Source organism: Amia ocellicauda, chromosome 5, assembly GCF_036373705.1.
Source record: "Amia ocellicauda isolate fAmiCal2 chromosome 5, fAmiCal2.hap1, whole genome shotgun sequence".
Taxonomy (NCBI): Eukaryota; Metazoa; Chordata; class Actinopteri; order Amiiformes; family Amiidae; genus Amia; species Amia ocellicauda.
In genome coordinates, this window is record NC_089854.1 from 31,385,046 (window position 1) to 31,405,435 (window position 20,390).

The window sequence follows — 20,390 nt, forward strand, 5'->3', positions numbered from 1 at the left end:
CCAATATTGTCAATCAATTTGCTCATATTAGCAAATAAGGGGAAAACATTTTTTTCATGTGCAACATATAATTATAGTTTACCCTTGCTCCAATGTTTTCCTTTTGTGTTATTACATATTTTGGAAAACACAACACTGCTTTACACCATAGGGATCAACATAATATAGTCCTAACACTGTAGTACATCCTTTGATCTTAAGAACCAGAGGAGGTCTGGTTTTCATCACAACCAAGCTCTCGGTTCTGTAATAAAATAACTTGCTTCACTTTAGTCAAGATTAACATGATGTTTGGCCAGTGATGGAAGACGTCTATGAAATCTGATAGACCTTATGGACACAATTTTTGGACCTTTAGTCTTGGATTTTCCTGCGGAAGGGAAAACTAAAATGGCCTACTTGTTTATTTATGTATTCATTAATTTATTTATTCATGTATTCATTTATTTTGCCTAAAACAATGGAACAGAAAGAAAGCCCATTATAAGATTCAGACAGGTATGCCTGTCTTTATAACCTTATAAGCCTAAACAAATAAATTACCTTAATTATAATTGCAGGTTTCCAGTCGGCACTATGAGGTTCAATTTAATCTACTCTGGAATGAAGTATTGGTACCCTGATTAGACCTTCTGTTAATAACAACGATGTCTTTCTCTTGCTTGCACACTGAGACCAATATGTTGTGAATTAGCATACACCCAATTATGCAGCAGGAATCAATTATGTACCTGTTAAAAAATAAATACATCAATAAAATATTCTTCTGGGATTTCTGTTTGTCAGAAAGGCACACCTGTTGGCATTGTGATACAGATGTTATACGTCCAGGTTTGTGGCACGTACTGGACGGAAGCACTTGACCCACAATCACAGGCTAATTTCAGGACAAATGTGAAAACATTCTTAGCCAGTCATGCAACAATAATAATAAGTTAACATAAAGATAACCTTCAAGTGTTTTACATGGTTGCTTAAAGTCTGACCCCCTGTCCCCTCCCTGCTCTTCTGTTCCTAGTATTTACAAGAATGAGCAACGTCAGCACAAGCCATTTATCATCCCAGTGACGTCCCCTAATATTTTTGAGCCAGAATTCCTTTTTGGTGTAGGAGGTTCCAGACTATGGTCCCCAACTGCAGTGGGCTGTGTTTTCATTCAGAGAAAATGGACAGCACTTTTCAACCAACAGAAGAATATATATATATATATATATATATATATATATATATATATATATATATATATATATAATAAAGAAAGAAAATGAAAGACTGTATTAGTAACCATTATGTATGATGTCATGTTTTTCCATTAAGCTGTCTCACAGGGATCCTCCAAGAAATGACTGGATGAGATATTCTGGGATCGATGAGCTACTGTCAAGCAAGACTGGACTCATGTTCCTTGTACTCCTTCTGTTCTAAAAATGCACTTGTGTTATTAGCTACAAGTATGCTTTGATATAGTTGTCATACCCATAATGAGAATAATTGGCTGTAAGTAGCAATGAAACAAGATTTTTCTATGTTTAGAACGTAAGAAAGGTTACAGATTCAGAGTCTTGCTCGTTTGCTTTCTTGTCGCTTAATGATCCAAGAGTCTCATCAAGCTGTTTCTTAATGGGCCCTAAGTGATATGGCAGGAAAGTTTGTTCCAGGCCCCCCACTCTCTGTGTGACAAAGTGTTATGTAAATTACTTTGTTGCTTTTAAAATTAATAAGACCATTGTTCTTGTGAGTAAAGACCAGTTGCATAAAACATCTTAAGTGTGAAATAACTTTAGTATGAAAAGCAGCACCCTAAAAACTAGCCTATTGTGGTAGTTTACGCTGCTGATACACAAGAAACATTTAAGGGCAAAACTTAGGGGGAATTGAACTTTTAGACAACTGACTACAGAATCATTTTGACTAGGAATTCTGCGTAGCCCTGACAATATGGGCCTCTAAAACTGGGGCCACTGATACAGAAACCTGAGAAAGGGGTGAGCCGTAGAAGACAGCCAAGCCCAGCATTTGAGAAAATACAATTCAGCCCAGTGGAATAATGAGACCTTTTTGCAACACAAATTTGTCAACTGCTTGTTAGATCTCGTTAGAACTGAAATTCCAGGTAAGTACCAATGAAATGTGCATATAATGTTACTGTGCAATGTGGACTTTCAGGCTGGACTCACTGGCTGGAGGGAAGGCAACTATTAGGAAACTATTCTCCTAACTGGAGATTATTTGTCTCTTTTCCATGCTTAATGGTGTTGTCTCATTTCACTATGTTTGGCTGTAGCAAGCAGTCGTTCTGCTGCCCACTGTCTTGCTTCTACCTTTCCCTGACTCTGTAAAGCATTCTACAGACATCTACTCATGAAGAGGATTGATTCAAGGAAGGAATGAGTGTGTGCAGAGAGATCTTGCTCAGATTCAAACCATCATCCTCCCAGTGCCTGAAGCTGAAGAAGCAACCAGCCTGCTGCACCAAAAGAGGGTTCCCTGGACTTCCAAGTCTAGGGGAGTGACATCAGGATAACAGACATACACCCTGTTACATGTGTGATCAATGTAGTGAATGACACAAACAATATTTAAGCTTTCAACAACACTGGGTTGTCAGTGTATGATTTTTCCGCATTGGTTATTATTATTATTATTATTATTATTATTATTATTATTATTAAATATAAGCACAATACAAAGTGCAAAAATACAGTGCAGGTCAAGGCATAAAACATTACAAAATCAAATTTACATAATACAGTGTAATTCAAAGCATAATACATTTTACAAATTCCAATTTACACAAGTGTATACAATATATGAGGTCTTACATCCTGGATTGTAAAAGCTGAGTGCAGACAAGATGTTAGGTCACAATCAAGGGCCAAAGGGAAAGGGAGCATAGGGGAAATCAAAATAACAATACGAGTAGTAGTAACGCAAGGCAAGAGTATGACAAAACATTGTATAAGTGCTATTTTACAGGAGAATAAATGACTAAATTACAAATACTGTCTGAAAAGATGTGTCTTGAGTAAGCGCTGGAAGGAGGTCAAGGACTCTGTTGTCTTGATTTCAGTGGGAAGGTCGTTCCACCACTTAGGGGCCAGGGATGAGAAGGAGCGGCTCTGGAGGAAGGGGAGTGGAGAGGAGGCAGAGTTAGTCTTCTAGCACTGGAGCAGCACAGTGGTCTGGAGGGGATGTATGGAGAGACGAGGGTCTGAAGGTAGCTTGGTGCAGTGTGGTCGTGACAGCGGTAGGTGAGGGTCAATGTGTTGAACTGAATGCGTGCCGGTATCGGGAGCCAGTGGAGGGAGCGGAGCAGTGGAGTAGCGTGTGCAAATCGGGGCAGAGAGACATCAGACAAGCCGCAGAGCTCTGGATGAGCTGGAGCGGCGGGTAGTAGTTGCAGGCAGGCCGGCCAGAAGGGAGTTGCAGTAGTCCAGGCGGGAGAGGACCAGTGACTGGATGAGCAGCTGAGTTGAGTAGTCGGTGAGGAAGGGACGGATTCGGCGTATGTTGTTCAGGAAGAATCTGCAGGTGCTTGTCAGCGTGGTGATGTGCTGAGTTGTGTAACATTGTGCTTGGTGGAATCAAAACCCAACCTAATCCCAATATTGCCAGGACCTTGTGTGCATGATGTTTGTAACTTTGAAGCTGATAAGAAGAAGGAGGAGACAAAAGCCCAAGAATGAAACTAACAAGACCTGTGTAATCAGTGACGGCTTATTCTGGTGTTAACATTTTTGCAGCCCCGTCTAAAACTGAGTAAAAGGCATTCCACAAGAGACAATTTGTGATGCATAATTCAAGGAGAGGGACAGTGCAGCAGGAATGACGCACCTCAGTACTTGAGCTGAATGATGTATTTTTACTATTGTGCGTTCATGCCGGATTGAACTGCTCAGGGATTTTCTAGGTGCTCCTTGTCCCTCCTACTCCTCTTCCCTCATTTCCCAAACACGTACAATAAAAAAATAGTCCTCTCACAAGGACTGCAATGGTGAAAACACACCCACGCACCACTCCTCCCCTCTCCCATGGGGAAACATTATAAAGCACTTTTGATACATAAATACTTTATAAAGCTGGCACAACTGGAAAAATATCACAAGCTTTGGAAAGATCAGATTTTTTCTATGGCTTTATTTTGCTCGTGTTCAGGAGGAGACACAGGGAGAAATCTCTGCAATCCACTTGTATGACGATTATAGTGACGTTCCCCTGTGCTCTAGCTACCGATCTCAGTTTGGTTTTCTTGGGACATGCAAGGAAAAACCTTAGACTGAATTTGTGCTGGGATATATATGGGTTGACCTTTGCTAAGCTAACCATATCCAAGTATTGAAAATCAAAAGATATTTCGACCTTAGATTAACACTAGCCAGAAGTTACTGTTATTGTTAGCAATGGGATGAGTAGCATCGCTTTGCTACAGCTTGTTATAGTGGGATGTTTGTAGTGGCTGCATGAGCAATACATGCATTTGGATTTGACTAAGCTTGGATTGTACTGTTCTTATGAGCTGGTCCTTTGTTAGCCATGGCTGTTATCTGTAGATAACATTAACATTAAAGATAAACCTAGGATAATAACATTGCCATTCTTCCTTAGTAGCACATTGCGTCGATTGTAGTTATGCACTGCAGACTCGGATGATGAATTTAAGATACAAAACCAGTATCAAAGAGTTTTTTATTTTTTAAACTATCCTTGCAAAACACCTGAGGACACATTTTTAATTGCAGGGAATTAGTGCACAGTATGACAACTACCTGAGCTGTGCTTTTTGTGTGCCGTTACATTCTTTGCACTGTTCTGCCCCCGAATGTGAAGCAAGACTGCCATCAAGAGGGGTTTGGAGGAACTGCTCACTGTGCAGCACCTTTACCTGTTTAAGGCCTTTTAGCTTCTATTGCACCTTTACCAGAAACCAAACCAAACTGTGACATAGTGGAGAGTGACAGAATGGGGTGGCTTTCTACTTCCTAGTGGGCTACATATTATACATATTTCAATGGTTATAAGGATGCATTCAATTCAACACAGAGCTAAGAAGGGTGGCATTTAAATGGACTGCAAATTGAATCCCTAAAGAACAGACAGCTAAATATATTTAGAGCTAAATGTGACTTCAGGACCATTCCAATCCCAGTACAAATAATGTTACAAATGAAATGATTTTCTGACACCAGGTGTTGTCACACTAGTGGAGACCTCTCTCAGACTGAAAATACTCCATTCTTAATATTCATGGCATGCTATTATTCCATATATATGAAGATATCAATATTGTTCCTACATATTTGACAAAAACAAATAGAAAGTTCGGCTTTCTCCTCATTGTTCTGTTGCACTGTATTGACAAATGTTTGCAGCCTGAGATCAGAGGCAAGGCTTTTTCAATAATGCAATAAAAGCCTTTTTTGTTAAAGCTTAGATGTGTATCACACGGTTTTGTAAGGTGGGTTCCCTCTATTATTTATCAGTGCTGAGGGTAATACTGGAATCCCATTGATTTTGCATATGATATCAAACCATCTGCTACAGATATGCATCTGTGCAATAGATTACCGGCTACTGACTTTTACAGTCGCTGTAGGAAATGAAAGAGCATTTAGAATAAGGACCTGTTTTTGCTGGTTTGTTTGGTTTCTGTTCCAGTTAGGAGCAGATAAGTTGGCGTAGTAATTCTGACTACCATTGCAAGTCCTTTGGGGATACATAGGTCAGGTACAATACTAAGAACGAGAGATAACGACAGGATGCGAATGCAACCCTGGTTATCTGAAAAAGGAAGCACTGCCCAAGGGGGAGGGGTTACTGCGCACTTCCTTAGGAACCCGATCGAAACGTCACTCTATCAAAGCTGCCATTGGCCCCTACGCTCGTCACTCAGAAAAGGTCCCTTCCACTTCCTGTTCTATAAAATGTGACATCAGCGCAGGTTTGTCCTCTTTTGCTGGGAGCCAGGACTCCTGCATGACCTTGCAACCCTTGGGCAGTGCTTCCTTTTTCAGATAACCGGGGTTGCATACGCAGCCTATCATTATCTTTCAAGTCGGAAGCACTGCACAAGGGGGAGGGGTTACTGTATAACAAAACAGTCGCAAGGGAGGAGGCAGCGAGCTGATGATGGAGCCTGCCCCGAGGTGCACCGCTAGGGGACCTCAAATTGTGGGGGCTCCGCCACCAAGAGAGCGCCTTCCAGCATGCCTGAGTAACTGTGACTCGGCGTGCTCGATGGCGGCGAGGGTGCATCCTGAGAGACCTGACCCACCACTGCAGCGGCCTCAATTGGCGGAGGCCCAGGGGGAGAGTCTGTGATGCAGCCGCTAGGAGGCTGCTCTCAGTCAGAAGAGGGAGAGACACGTGCGTATGGAGGCAACTCTCTCTGGGCTGCTGCGAGCGCCTGCTCTCTCGAACCTGGAGCGTGGCGGGGCAGGATCAGAGGGCCAGGGGAGCTGGAGATTCCACAGGAATCACCGCCCAGAATTCCCGGTCCTGTCCCACTGGAGAAGGAGGGATGTACTCACTCAACGGAGGAGGAGGGGTGGGTGAGACCAGCTCCTCCTCCATGAGCTCTGCCTCAAGCTCCGAGTCCACATGCGAGTGACGGGGGCGAGAGGAGCTCATTGCTGAGCGCACACGCGTGTGAACAGGAAAACGTGCAACTGAAACGCTGCTGTAAGTGCGTCTCCACCCGGCAACGATTATATACACGGGGGTGCTGTGATACCAACCACACGCAACCTTGCTGTTGCAGGACAGAACACTGTGTATCGAAACACCAGGGTGTAGGATACAAATGCCACGTAGGCCTGTAGGATTAACCACACCATGTGTGACGGGATTTTCCGGGATTTTCCAGGGACACCGGATGATGCGGAGTCCGGGATCCGAGGGGGCTGATGGTAGTAAACCACCAGCTGTAGCGGGATTAAAACCGAGGTCTACACACACGGACAGGGAGGGCTAGCAGAGCTCGTTCTCAGTGGAGCCCTAGTGCGCGGACGGAACAGAATCGTATTAGCTATCAACAATAACTAATGTGATATAGACACACACACACGCTAATAACGGTTGCAAACAACACAGCCGTGAAGCCAACCAACTGAAACAGTGGTAATAATAATAATAATAAGGTGTAGTGCACAGACAAGACACAGAGAGCTCACGTTCTTGGGTCTAGCAAAATGGCAAAAGAGAACGAACCTGCGCAGACGTCACATTTTATAGAACCGGAAGTGGGACGGGACCTATTTTGAGTGACAAGCGTAGGGGCCAATGGTAGCTTTGATGGAGTGACATTTCGATCAGGTTCCTATGGAAGTGCACAGAAACCTGTACCCCTCGGGCAGTGCTTCCGACTTGAAAGATAACAGGATAAAAAAAGGCAGTGTTTGATGCATATGGGATGTTATTCATAAATATTATTACATATAGTGTCTGCTGCACAGGGAATATGCCTGATGAAGGCTGTTAGTTTCATTTTTTTAAATTTTCTTAACCAATAATTGTGCTTTCTGACAGCGAATCAGTATTCAGTGCTGGCTTTGTTTTTATCTTTTGTGTAGAGGTAAGATTACAGCTTTCAAGATGAGGTTAAAATAAACATGCCAGTCTTCTAGATATGCTAGCGCTCAATTATACCAGTGGAGAAAAAAAGGAAGAGATCTGCATCTGTTTAGATCCACACCCTGTAATTTGGCATAAGCAGAGCACTCCCAGGGACATTTACATTGTTTTCAACTGATTTGTTGTACCGTTAATATTTTATATGTCTTTTTAGAGAAGTTGAACATTCTGTGCTCTGCTTTGCTTCCTCTCTTTTTTTTCCAGGATATGTACTTTTCATCTGCAGTTAATGCAGTGAAGATTTAAATGATGAATATAAACTAATCTCTGCAGATCTGATCAATTATTTACCGGCCTCCCTCGGCATTTTCACCGTGTATTTAAATTATATAGATAGGAACTTGGAATGAGACGAGACGACGCGGAAAAACAAACACTGCAAAATGTTCAAAGCTGTAAAGGCCTCAATAGCACTTCTCTCTCTCTCCCGCGCTCTCATGTCTCATGTATAAATATGTACACTTCTCTGTGAAGCAAATGAGTTTGAAAGAAACAAACAGCGGTTTGTCAAGAGACAGTGACAAACAACCCACTCACTCTGCCTTATACTGATGACTTAATCTTTTGTAATTGAAGTGGGTGCTTGTTTACTTTCATACCTCGGTTTAAGTCCTTGTAATTACAGTATAGATTGGAAGCGAGAGCATGTAATACAGAGCTACAACTCTGAAGCCTTCAGCACCACTCCACCGTTACCTCGAAACACGGACATGCTGTTTGTCTACGGGCGCATTTAATGCCTCGTTAAACACTCTTCATTACCAGAAGAGAGCTGTTTGGTCTTGTGCCACCCTAATGGGATGGAAATGAGCAATTACGCCTCACACTTTTAAGAGACTGCTCTCGTCGCTTGTTATTAAAGAAGACCAATTCCAAACACAAACATTTGGGCTCCGAAGGGCTGCGATTGTAGGATAGGTGCAGAAAATTGGCACTGATTCTTTCCCTGTTGTGTTGTCTTTCCCTGCCTGGTCACTCTTTAACCTTCAATTTATAAATACATTTGACGGGGGAAAAGAAAGCATTCTGATCCATTAAGCAGTGGGGCTTTGGTAACTTAAGAGATCACTTGGAACAAACACCCGAATGCCCTTTTCCCACCAGCGTTCCCTTAGCTGAACAAGTCACTCTTACTTGATCAATACCTGATGTGTGCTCAGTCTTTAGAACAACACAACTTATTGGTGACCTATGAAATTAGCTTGATCTGGGCCCACGGGGACCACAGTCTGAGATCACTGGATTAGGGTTCAGAGCTACACAATGTTTATTTTACAAGAAAAATATGTTCCCACACTACAGTGCCTATTCAAGATGGCTGTTCATCCCATACACTTTGTCTCTGAGACCAGTCTCACATTCAGGGCTGTAGTTTTCTGCTTTTTAATCTATTGGTTCTGGCAGTTGGAGATTTGATTAACAAATTGATTTCTCAGATTTGGCTCATTAGAGATGGAGTACCTATTCAACATTTTTCAGCCTGGGGTTGAGTATGAAATGCTCCCAGTGAATCAGGTAACAAACTCGTTACAGCCAGTCGACGCGGCAGCCCTGTTTTCGGACGCCGAGTTTGAGAATTGAGCGTAATGGATATTGAAAACCCCTGCTGCTGTTCAGTGGAGTACGTTTAACACGGTGATCTTCAGTTGACCTCAGATTAGTGTTCTCCGGCATTACAAATTTTAAAGAGCAAACACTAAAAGAAAGGATTACAACAAACACTATATATATATATATATATATATATATATATATATATATATATATATATATATATATATATATATATTATATGACAGTTTGCAGGTTTAAAGTGTTTACTTCTATATTCACTTTATGAACAACTGTCATTCATCACACAGGGCAGACAGCACATAAGAAATTAAACTACAGTAAAAGCCTGATGTGGTTATATAAGATGCTCTTCCTCTGAGTGAGTGAGAGAGAGAGAGAAAGAAAGCAGTCTCCGGGCTGTTCTACTGAATAATGGAAATTTAGATGGGATTAGTTTCTACTTCAGGTTGACAACTGAAGATTGTTTCACCTCTTCACGTCCCTAGGGAGACTGGATCAAGGCAGCTCAGAGACAACACACAGGGCATTGCTGGAAACAGGGGAACACACACAATACAAAAGGAAGCTTCTCACGGTGTGTCTAATAGACCCAAGCTCTGTTAGTGACTGCTGCAATGCTTGTGGAAGGTGGCAACAGGACTGCTGGCTACAGTGTGTAGTTGCCATTTCTACACATTTCTACACAATTCATGGGGCCAATTGCTCTTTAGGATGCAGGTCAGGTGCCAGAGCAGGACATCAAATTGTTTCAGTACATTTCTTACTGCTAAAACTACTGTGTAACCAAACCCAGCGTTGTGCCCTTACCAACAACAATCACCTCTACATTGCACATTACAGGCATCCCATTGCTTTTGGTGATAGTACACCCTCAGGCCATTCAAAAGGAGTGCAGTATTCCCATCCTTAATTTGCAACATGTCATCCGTTTGAACATGTCCCGGTTCTAAGAATATGGAATACTGCAGATAAAAACAAGGGTGATTTCCAAGCAATAAATCCGTAAACCAAAAATAAATAACTAATGGTGCTCTTATAGCAGAACTGGAGTAGAGAGGAAACCAGGGTGGTTGATTTATACTTCTGAAAAAAAAAGCCACTAGATGGCAGCACAGCTCTGTACCTACTTTCAGGAATGTAAGGAATGTTCAGGAATATTCTGCAAATCCTATTCGCTGTGATGGAAAACATTTGTGTCGAGGAGAGTATGTGCAAATGAGGGATGTATATAAGGACTAAAATAGGTTACAAATGAGAGGAGGCCCTGTCATTGCATTTGTATTATCAAACACCATACAAAATACCATAATAACTAGATTGTAGAGTCTTGCCATCTTGGAGAGATGGAATATAACACACCTGCTGCAAGAAGTGAAAGATCAGCCCATTCAACTGTGTCCATGCGGTTTGTTTTTGCCAGTCGGTTCTCAGCCACACTGCCGAACACTGGACTAAAAGGACAAGAAAGGGAAGAGCCAGGAACTGAATAAATATCAAAAAAACATTTATTCGAAGGCACATTTAACAAAGATAAAAGCGCAGAATAAAACTGTGGGAAGAGCAAAATAACGATGCATATTAGGGTTAGTGTTCACTTAGAAACCTGAGCGTTGCTTTGTTGTGTCGATATCTTATAACATTCGTCCAGCCCAGTGGGATTGCCCCCTTTCTGCCCCCCGAACACCTGACTCTAGTCTCTGCCCTCAGCCCGTGGATTCCAGAGACAGGTCAGGGTCCAATGACGTCATCAGTAAGCACACGCGCTTGGAGAGCTCTGGGCCAACCCGGCGGGAGGTGGAGGTCACGCCCTCCCCTCGGCGAATCAGAATCTCTGACAGGAGGTTTTGCTTCTCACGGTCTGAGCTGCACTTCCGATATGCCTAGGAGACATCAGGCCAATCAGATCAACACACACCCTCAGACCCACTCACTTTTAAATATACCTCCCTCCTCTTCCTACCTTCGCCAGCAGCTGTGGAGACGGGTACGCGGCCAGGATGGCGCTGGCCATGTCGGGGCTGACTCGGTTCAGCTGCTGGATCTGCCGCTTCCACACCTGAACGAGCCCCTTCCCACTGCGCTCCACCTTGTGCCCTCCAGACCACTCGCTCTCGAGGTAGAAGCTAAAGCTCGTCTGATCCCGCTCTCTCCTGGATGGGGGGGGATAACATTGAAAGACAGGTACTCCACATGTGTAATTAATGTAGTTGAGACATGATGGCACTGAGGCAGCCCACCCCATATAATGATTGGTATGGTATTGGCGGACAGATGTTTCAAAGACAATCTGAACTAATTTTGATGGTTAAATGTGGATTATGTAGGATCCTTGAAGGAAAGAACTGATATGATCGCAGCAGAGAGCCGTTACTCGCAATAAAATGAACAAGATGGGACAAAAGGCCTTGACTAGCTTAAAAGGTCTCTTTATATTCTAATGCGAGGCAATCCCATGATGCAGCAGTACATCATTTATGACTTTACTCTTCTGGTGTAAAGTTTACTGTGGAAAAACTGCCAAACCACTGTCAAGACTGGCATGACCAAACTGCCAGGCCGCTACTTGGTAAACGCTGATCAGGAAAATATTCTGCAAGGTTATGATCTTAAGTACTTTTTCACCCACCCAGATCCTTGGTTCTTTAATTTTTTTTTTTTTTTAATTTCCAATTAAATGAATTCCAATGGAGATCGAACTCACCACTAGAAACTCCCAAGACACAAGATCTAAACTTGCAAAGTACACTCACCTAAAGGATTATTAGGAACACCATACTAATACTGTGTTTGACCCCCTTTCGCCTTCAGAACTGCCTTAATTCTACGTGGCATTGATTCAACAAGGTGCTGAAAGCATTCTTTAGAAATGTTGGTCCATATTGATAGGATAGCATCTTGCAGTTGATGGAGATTTGTGGGATGCACATCCAGGGCACGAAGCTCCCGTTCCACCACATCCCAAAGATGCTCTATTGGGTTGAGATCTGGTGACTGTGGGGGCCAGTTTAGTACAGTGAACTCATTGTCATGTTCAAGAAACCAATTTGAAATGATTCGACCTTTGTGACATGGTGCATTATCCTGCTGGAAGTAGCCATCAGAGGATGGGTACATGGTGGTCATAAAGGGATGGACATGGTCAGAAACAATGCTCAGGTAGGCCGTGGCATTTAAACGATGCCCAATTGGCACTAAGGGGCCTAAAGTGTGCCAAGAAAACATCCCCCACACCATTACACCACCACCACCAGCCTGCACAGTGGTAACAAGGCATGATGGATCCATGTTCTCATTCTGTTTACGCCAAATTCTGACTCTACCATCTGAATGTCTCAAGAGAAATCGAGACTCATCAGACCAGGCAACATTTTTCCAGTCTTCAACTGTCCAATTTTGGTGAGCTTGTGCAAATTGTAGCCTCTTTTTCCTATTTGTAGTGGAGATGAGTGGTACCCGGTGGGGTCTTCTGCTGTTGTAGCCCATCCGCCTCAAGGTTGTACGTGTTGTGGCTTCACAAATGCTTTGCTGCATACCTCGGTTGTAACGAGTGGTTATTTCAGTCAAAGTTGCTCTTCTATCAGCTTGAATCAGTCGGCCCATTCTCCTCTGACCTCAAGCATCAACAAGGCATTTTCGCCCACAGGACTGCCGCATACTGGATGTTTTTCCCTTTTCACACCATTCTTTGTAAACCCTAGAAATGGTTGTGCGTGAAAATCCCAGTAACTGAGCAGATTGTGAAATACTCAGACTGGCCCGTCTGGCACCAACAACCATGCCACGCTCAAAATTGCTTAAATCACCTTTCTTTCCCATTCAGACATTCAGTTTGGAGTTCAGGAGATTGTCTTGACCAGGACCACACCCCTAAATGCATTGAAGCAACTGCCATGTGATTGGTTGGTTAGATAATTGCATTAATGAGAAATTGAACAGGTGTTCCTAATAATCCTTTAGGTGAGTGTATATTGTCAGCTTTGACCTTCGAAGATTAGTTTTAAAAAGGTTCTGCACATAAAGAGTGAATCATACAGCCATATAACCCATCAATAAATAACGTGGCATATATATTGCAAGATCTCAGACATTACTGACTTGAGTCCATTTTCAATTAGTGTAAAGAGTAACTAGGCCTAAACCCATTTATTGTCAGAAGCCAGCAGTCAGCTTGCCTTTACTGGGTATGTTCCAGGTTTGATTTGGTCTAGGCCTGACACACACACATACACAAAGGTAGAAAACAACTGAATCATTATTTTAATGCTGGATCTTCCACAATGCACAATTAGCTCTGGTCTTACTTACTTAAATGGTGCCTCTGCTACTGCTTTGGTTGACATAGCAATGTATTCAGAGAAATCTTTCCAGGTGGCCAGGAAGGAGACTTGGACGTCAGTGTGCAGCTGCAGGTCAACCAGTGCCTGGAGTTGAAGAGAGGACCAAATCAGCAGCTAATATAGACACCTGCCTGCTCTGGACCCCTGAAGCTGACCCCAGGAACGTACACTTGCCACGGATATGGACAACACAGCCATGCAAGCAGCAAGTTGGCTTTAAAATCCAACAGCTCTCACCTCTTCTACATCTACTCGGGATATCTCCGGCAGCTGTTCGCCCTCTTCTTTTCTTTTCTTTCGTTTACGGGCCCCTTCCTTCTGTCCTTCTCCCAGAACCGCCTCACGGTACTTCTTTTGGCTCTGAGACTTCTGGGACCTGCAGACAGAGGAGTCTTTTAATCATCGAGTTTCCATAAAGGCTCAGTTTGAACGTCCGGTTTGCCAACCAGTGTGCGATCTTTGTCAATTACAATTTTTCTCCTTTTAAAATACATTTAGAAAGGTGATACCCATAAGACAATTGTATTCACGGTTTAATTTTAGGACTATACTGAGTTCAGTTGCGAAGGTTTTTCCTGGCAATGAGCTGAATGTGCTCGTGATCTGACCCAGCCTGAAAACCACCTCCTCTGTTCCTCACCTGAAGTATCTCTCCAGGTCAATCACAGCCAGGGAAGGGCTTCGGCCTGGGCTGTCCTCCACAACGCTGCGTGTCCATGAGAAAAGAGTGGGCCCGCTGTCTGAGCACGCTCCTCTCTGGGCCTGGAAGAGGGTAAGAGAGACAGTTAATACGGTGCCTCTGCCCCAGAAGAGGCCTGTTTCATGACAGAATCGAATAACCTTCATATAGGAGTTGTAGCTATTCAATAGGATTAAAATATAGTATGTTTGGATTTTGTGAAGAAATGCAGGTAGAGCAAAGGCACAGGGGTTTCCTTGATTTTGTAGTTACAGATAAAAATAGTCAATACATTTCATTATTTTATAAGGATTGCCTTTCAAGAGGGGAAGGTGTCCAGCTGCTGTCCTCTCATACCTGGCTGTAGCTGTGGACCATGTGGACGAAGTCTTCCACCGGCACTTGGATCACTACGTGAGCTTCCAGGACTCTCCGCGACTCTCCACCCTGTCAATCACACACGCCTGCGGTCAATCAGTGACCCGTGAGCAATCTTTAAACATACTAGTTGAACCTTGTCGTCTTGTAGAAGCGATTGAACAAAGTGTGGTGAGGTTAAGCTGTCCTTTTCCACGTTTCGCAAGACCAGCACGGCTGCGTAATGGAATGGAATATTCCAGTCAATGTAACTGTAACTATAATCGCGTACCAACTGCATTTAAACATTTACCAATATGGTCCCTAATATTTGACTACTTCTTTTGGTTTACTTGGATGGAGAGAGGGTGATCAGAAGATTGTCTAGGTTCATACATAATGCCTAATATATACATTTATATATGTGAGTGTGTTCCCAATGTCGCCCTCCATTTTGTATTGTCCAAGCACAGTTATACACAGTTACACAATATGTATTTTTCATGTCTTGGGTTGAATGTCCGACGCTGAAGAGGCTGTGGCCACGGGACTGACCTGTGAGTTGGGGAGTCTCCTTGCCCAGGTGACACTACGGGGCACGCTCTGTTTCTCGATGGCACAGCTGCAGCCCAGCACCTGGAGGGAGCTCAGCAGATCCCCGCCCCCTTCTAACTGCAGGAGCGCTGCACTCACAAACACACAAACACACAGGAGACAGGTCAGCCGTGGGCAATGAATTGAAGGACACGTTCGACAGAGTGCTTCAAGCTTGTAAGTATTGCTGAAGTATGTAAAACATAACCCTATGATTGCTGCTTAATGCCCACTTTTGAAATAAAGGCCACCTCTCAGATGTGTGCATTGTTTTCATGAACAATTGAAATCTGCCCAGCCTATTCAAAGTGTACAGCAGTACATACTTTGGACATCAAGGCTCCCGTTCTTTAGTAGTGTTTTAGAACCTCATTCTAACAAGAATTCAAAGTTAGATTCATATTTTTAATTTATAATCATGTTCAATTATAGAGCCTATATAGTATGTGGCGATGCAGGACCAGAGCTGGGTCTCTGGGTCTTACTGACTGGTCCCAGTGAGAGGGGAGACCTGCCTGGGTCGATAGTGACCACCATGTGCTTGATGCACTCCTCAGGCCGCAGGGCTTTCACCGCGTCAGCCAAGGCCTTCCTCTCGGCCTTCTGCCTCTCCAGTTCCTGTTTGCGGCTCTCCCTCTCGGCCTTCTGCCGCTCCCTGTCTCCCCTCCCGTCCAGAACATCCTCCCTTGCTGCCTCCACCGGCGCTTGCCTGCGCTTGGCCGTTTTCTTCCTGGATGGCGAAAAGCCATGGTCCCCGATTTCCGGACATGTGGGAAGGCATGGTTTTTGGGATGTGAGGGAGCCCAGGTCACTGCGACTGTCCTTGGAGCACGGAGCCTCGTTCTCCCCCTCCGAGTCGGAGAAGTCCCAGACGGAGGCCTGTCTGAGGGCACTGTCATGTTGCTCTGTCTGGGGTAATGTGGGGAGATTTGGCACCACGGCTTTCAGAGGCTGCTTTGCCTTTTCAGGGCCGCTCACGGGATCCTGCTTGGGCTGGACGGAGCTGGCGGCAGATTGAGACGTGCTGGGCGCTCCTAAACGCCCCTTCAGTCTCTCCAGCAGAGGCATGTACACTGCCTCCTCCTCACTGTCGCTGCTGATCATGGTGACGTCGTGGGCCATAGCACGAGGCAGAGCGGCGCAGGCAGCGGGCGGCGGGCCAGCGGCCTCAGAGTCCGAGCTGTCGAGGACAACCAGGTCGGCCCGTTGGCTGTTGTGGTGGCCGGTCCTGCCTCCAGGGGCAGGCCGTGACTGCAGGAAGCCGTACACAGGCAGGTCCTCGGAGTCACTGTCGGAGTCTGAGTTGCCGTCAGGGTTAAGCCTGCTCCCTCCCATCCCTCTGCCCCAGCACAGAGCTGGACACAGCCAGCGGCCTGCAGCAAGGAGACACCAGGAGAGGAAGAGTGTTCACAATGTAATTTCCTTGCTTTAACAGAAAAGCTCCTGTAAGGCGATAATAGAGTTTTTTATCCTCTTTAACATACATTTTCCCCCTAAACCATGTATCTTTTACCTTCTGTAAAGGATAAATGGGGATCTAACACTCATAGATTCCACCTCACATTAAAATTAAATCCAAAATGAGAAAAACAAAGTTTAAACTGATTTGAAGCAGCCTGGATTACGAAGAAAATAAACAAACGTCAAACAATTCAGTACATTTTGAAATTGGCGAACACTGCTTTGTTTTTGTGATTATTCATGCTTTTCAGTTGCAGTCAAATAAAACACCTACTACTACTACTACTACTACTACTACTACTACTACTACTAATAATAATAATAATAATAATAATAATAGAAATAACAGGCACCTCTTTGCCCGCTGTATATTGTATATTGTAACTGTATATACATTACATATTAATGATTCACTATTAAAATACTATTTCCAAGTTTGGAAGAAAAAAACCGATTGCTGTTTAATATATTAACCTAAATCATACACATGTCACAATATATCGCGCCGCTTTTCCCAATTGTGTTAACGGGATGAATGTCAGTAGTTTAATGAACATACCGTCTCCTCGCCCGCAGATTACCTGACTGAAACGCAACTCAATCTGCTCGTCAGTCGGATTTCCCGCGGGCCGGGCGGAGCGGAAGTGAGGCGATGCAGGCGCGCAGGCGTCGGGGTGAAAGGGGAAAGGGGAAAGGTCGAAGTTCACAGAATCTTCAAAGATGGCGGCGCTCACGTCCTTGTTTTTGAAATCCAGATCGGGCAAGTACAATAATAATCTCTATTGTGTTTAGTTTTTTGTGATCCTTTAATTGCAATTTGAAATCAGCATGGATGCAAAGCTCACGTCGATGTGATTTGTATTTGTTTTATCCTACATGAGACTTCATACAACATGTGCACGTTGCCCTCTACGATTTTATGATAACTGTAATCAAACCTAATTCATTCTTTGTATATAACCTAAAGTTGTTTATTTGGAAAAGCATGGGTTTTCTATATGCATACTACATTAACACTCTATAAAAAACGTTTTGGTTTTGTTTACTACATGAAAAACGTTATCATTCTCTGCTACTCCTATATTGCTATTCGGATACATTAATGAACGGCTACAGTTTAGTTTAATACATACGCTCGAGTGTTTTTAGCTACTATACATAAATTAAAAATGTGTGGAGTCAGTCCCACCGAAATTAGTATTTTCCTATATCATATTTTACTGTCTCTATCTTGTAGGACTGCTGCTTTCGTGCCAGCCCTTTGCCACACCTGCAAGATGTGCATCCAAAAAGGCTGGCGGTACCTCGAAAAACAGCGGAGGAAAAAGTGCTGGTCGCAGATATGGATTCAAGAAACAAGAAGGTGCATTTACATTAATTAAACGTCTCCTGATTATTAATGAATACAAGTCTGTATCCCCGTGTGTTAGAGTTCCTGTCTTGCAAAGTTAATTCATAAAATATCAATTTATTAAACAATAAAGTCATTAATCTTTCCACTTCCATTTTCAGCAGTGAACTGTAGATTATAATATCTTGTTTGCAATGTTCTTAAGAGTGTACATTTTCTTTAAAATGGTGTTGCAAACAATACTAAACCATATCTGCTCTCAATGTTGTGTCCATATGCCGATCATGATATTAAATTGCGTCTTGGAATTCATGCTTGTCTTTTTCTTTTTTAGGGAATGTTGTTCATGCTGGAAACATCTTGGCAACACAGCGTGTAATGCGCTGGCAACCAGGAGCAAATGTAATCCACATTTATTTATGTATTCATATATATATATAGAAACCACATCATCAAATCAATGGTTGTTTGAAAATAGCATACAAATATTAGAATAATGTTCACACCACCATAAGGAAAATCTGTAGGTTTGGAATGTGATATTTAATGACCAATTCAAAGTTACTGCAAATTCTCCTTGATTTTCCATTGTGTCCCATAAGTTAATGGTGATGCACAAAGTACCTGAACCATTGGAGTCAGTGTATTCATTAAAGGAAAAGACAATTTAATACTTTTCTGCAACCATCCCCAACCCCTAACGACCAGGATCCACATACAGTATCATCCTCTCAGGATTTGATTACTTTAAAAACACTTAATAGGTTATATGAATACCTCTCTTCTGTCTGTTCAAGGTTGGAATTGGTCGCAACAACACTCTGTATGCGCTGGAAGATGGCACTGTCAGGTTCACCAAGGAGGTCTTCATTCCCCCGCCTCGCAGTGTTCAGGCCAGAAATGTGATCTGCAGACTGCCCAAAGGGACTCTGCTCTACAAGACATTCATCAACGTTATCCCTCCCAAACAGGAGGGCATATTTAAACTTGTGGGCATGTTGTGATGCCCTCTTCTGCCCCTCCGTTTCTCTGTCTGGCACATTCTGAACTCCATAGAAAGACTTGCAGGCCCTGAGTTGATGATGTCGAATGAGTCTTTCCACTGCCCACCTATTCCAAATTAATAAGGAGGATGTATATTAAAAAATCAGGTATACATTCATTATCCAGATACATTTCCTTTCTCAGTTGTATTTATTTATGTATGAAACACACTATAGATATATGCATGATACAATTTACTTGAATTGTCTAATAAACCTGTTTGTTACAGTCTCAACTGATGTCATCTAAATGCTCGTGCTGCATTGATATTGTTCAGCTTTTTTGGCTAAGCATATAACGTCCGGACAGAGACTTCATATTTAATATGTATATTAATTAAATATACCTTTTTCCAATATAGCACTTCATCAGAGGAGGACTTTTTCCAACTTTATATTCTTAAGTACCAGTTTTTTTTTCCCCTGGTTTGCAGTCATAAATAAATAATTATTCTAAAGATTCAGTGAGTTTCATAAACTGTCCATATTAAGTTCTAAAATAATCTTGTGTAAAATTCCAGCAGAAATCTTATTTCTGATTAAGAAATTAAATAAACATTTAATTTGAAAATGTTTATTAATAATTTTGCATTTATTATGATCCATGTATTGTATAAGAATGTGAGTTGGTATTTAATTCAAAATCATGCTTGAATAGGTCTAATTAGTCACATTGAATTGTCTAATTTTATTTAAAAATATCTGAATCTTACAATGTAACATCTCAGTGGCCTGATTAGGACAACTTCAAGGAAAATTGTCCACTGTTGCAAATGACCAGCCTGATTGCCCATGATGTTGATTTACACGGTGATGTAATTTGTTTTTTTGTTTCTTTAATCCTCAATCTAATCAAGTGCACAGTGCACAGAGACGTCCTCGCTCGTTTAAAAATGTTGATGTCTAAAGCTTCAATTGCTTCAGTACCCATGAAGTTACAGGTTCGTCTTCCCTTTCGTATGTAGATTTTAGCTGTTCCCAGAGTTTTTGTCTTGTGCAGTTCCAATTATAATTTGTATTAAGCCCCCTGCATTTTATTCTTTAGAGAAATTAAGCTTTGCGGTATGAAACGGCCTGCTAAGTCTTTGTTCTAAAATGTCTTTTACACCCTCCTGTGCAGAGTGTAGGGTCCCAGTGCATCTTGGGAATTCTGGAAACTTGCCTTTCAAGATTGGAAAGTCATGACAAAGAGAGGGTAGGAAAGTGTTTTAAGAAAGTGAAGTAAAAACCACTGCAGTTATCATGAAAGATTCCTGGATATTTATCCCAGAAGGAGTCTAGGAACCTTGACAACGGCACTAGTGTTGGGAGATCTTTTGAACAGAGAATCTGTACTGCTGTAGTAGAAATTATACTATCAGAGC

The 20,390-nt window shown here is 42.7% G+C and overlaps 2 protein-coding genes across 2 annotated transcripts; one reads left to right on the forward strand and one right to left on the reverse strand.

Annotated features, from left to right (window-relative positions):
- Nucleotides 1-10,691: 10,691 nt before the first annotated feature.
- On the reverse strand, nucleotides 10,692-17,411 carry eme1 (essential meiotic structure-specific endonuclease 1). The gene is made up of 9 exons (XM_066704772.1): nucleotides 17,192-17,411; nucleotides 15,687-16,544; nucleotides 15,133-15,260; nucleotides 14,578-14,667; nucleotides 14,182-14,303; nucleotides 13,779-13,917; nucleotides 13,510-13,625; nucleotides 11,165-11,354; nucleotides 10,692-11,084 (listed from the first exon to the last, which is right to left on the reverse strand). Exons 2-9 carry the CDS (start codon nucleotides 16,504-16,506, stop codon nucleotides 10,908-10,910), a joined length of 1,782 nt encoding a protein of 593 aa, XP_066560869.1. The 5' UTR covers nucleotides 16,507-16,544; nucleotides 17,192-17,411; the 3' UTR covers nucleotides 10,692-10,907.
- Nucleotides 17,313-19,490, forward strand: mrpl27 (mitochondrial ribosomal protein L27). Its single transcript, XM_066704773.1, has 4 exons — nucleotides 17,313-17,392; nucleotides 17,870-17,995; nucleotides 18,318-18,385; nucleotides 18,781-19,490. Exons 1-4 carry the CDS (start codon nucleotides 17,353-17,355, stop codon nucleotides 18,985-18,987), a joined length of 441 nt encoding a protein of 146 aa, XP_066560870.1. The 5' UTR covers nucleotides 17,313-17,352; the 3' UTR covers nucleotides 18,988-19,490.
- Nucleotides 19,491-20,390: the final 900 nt, after the last annotated feature.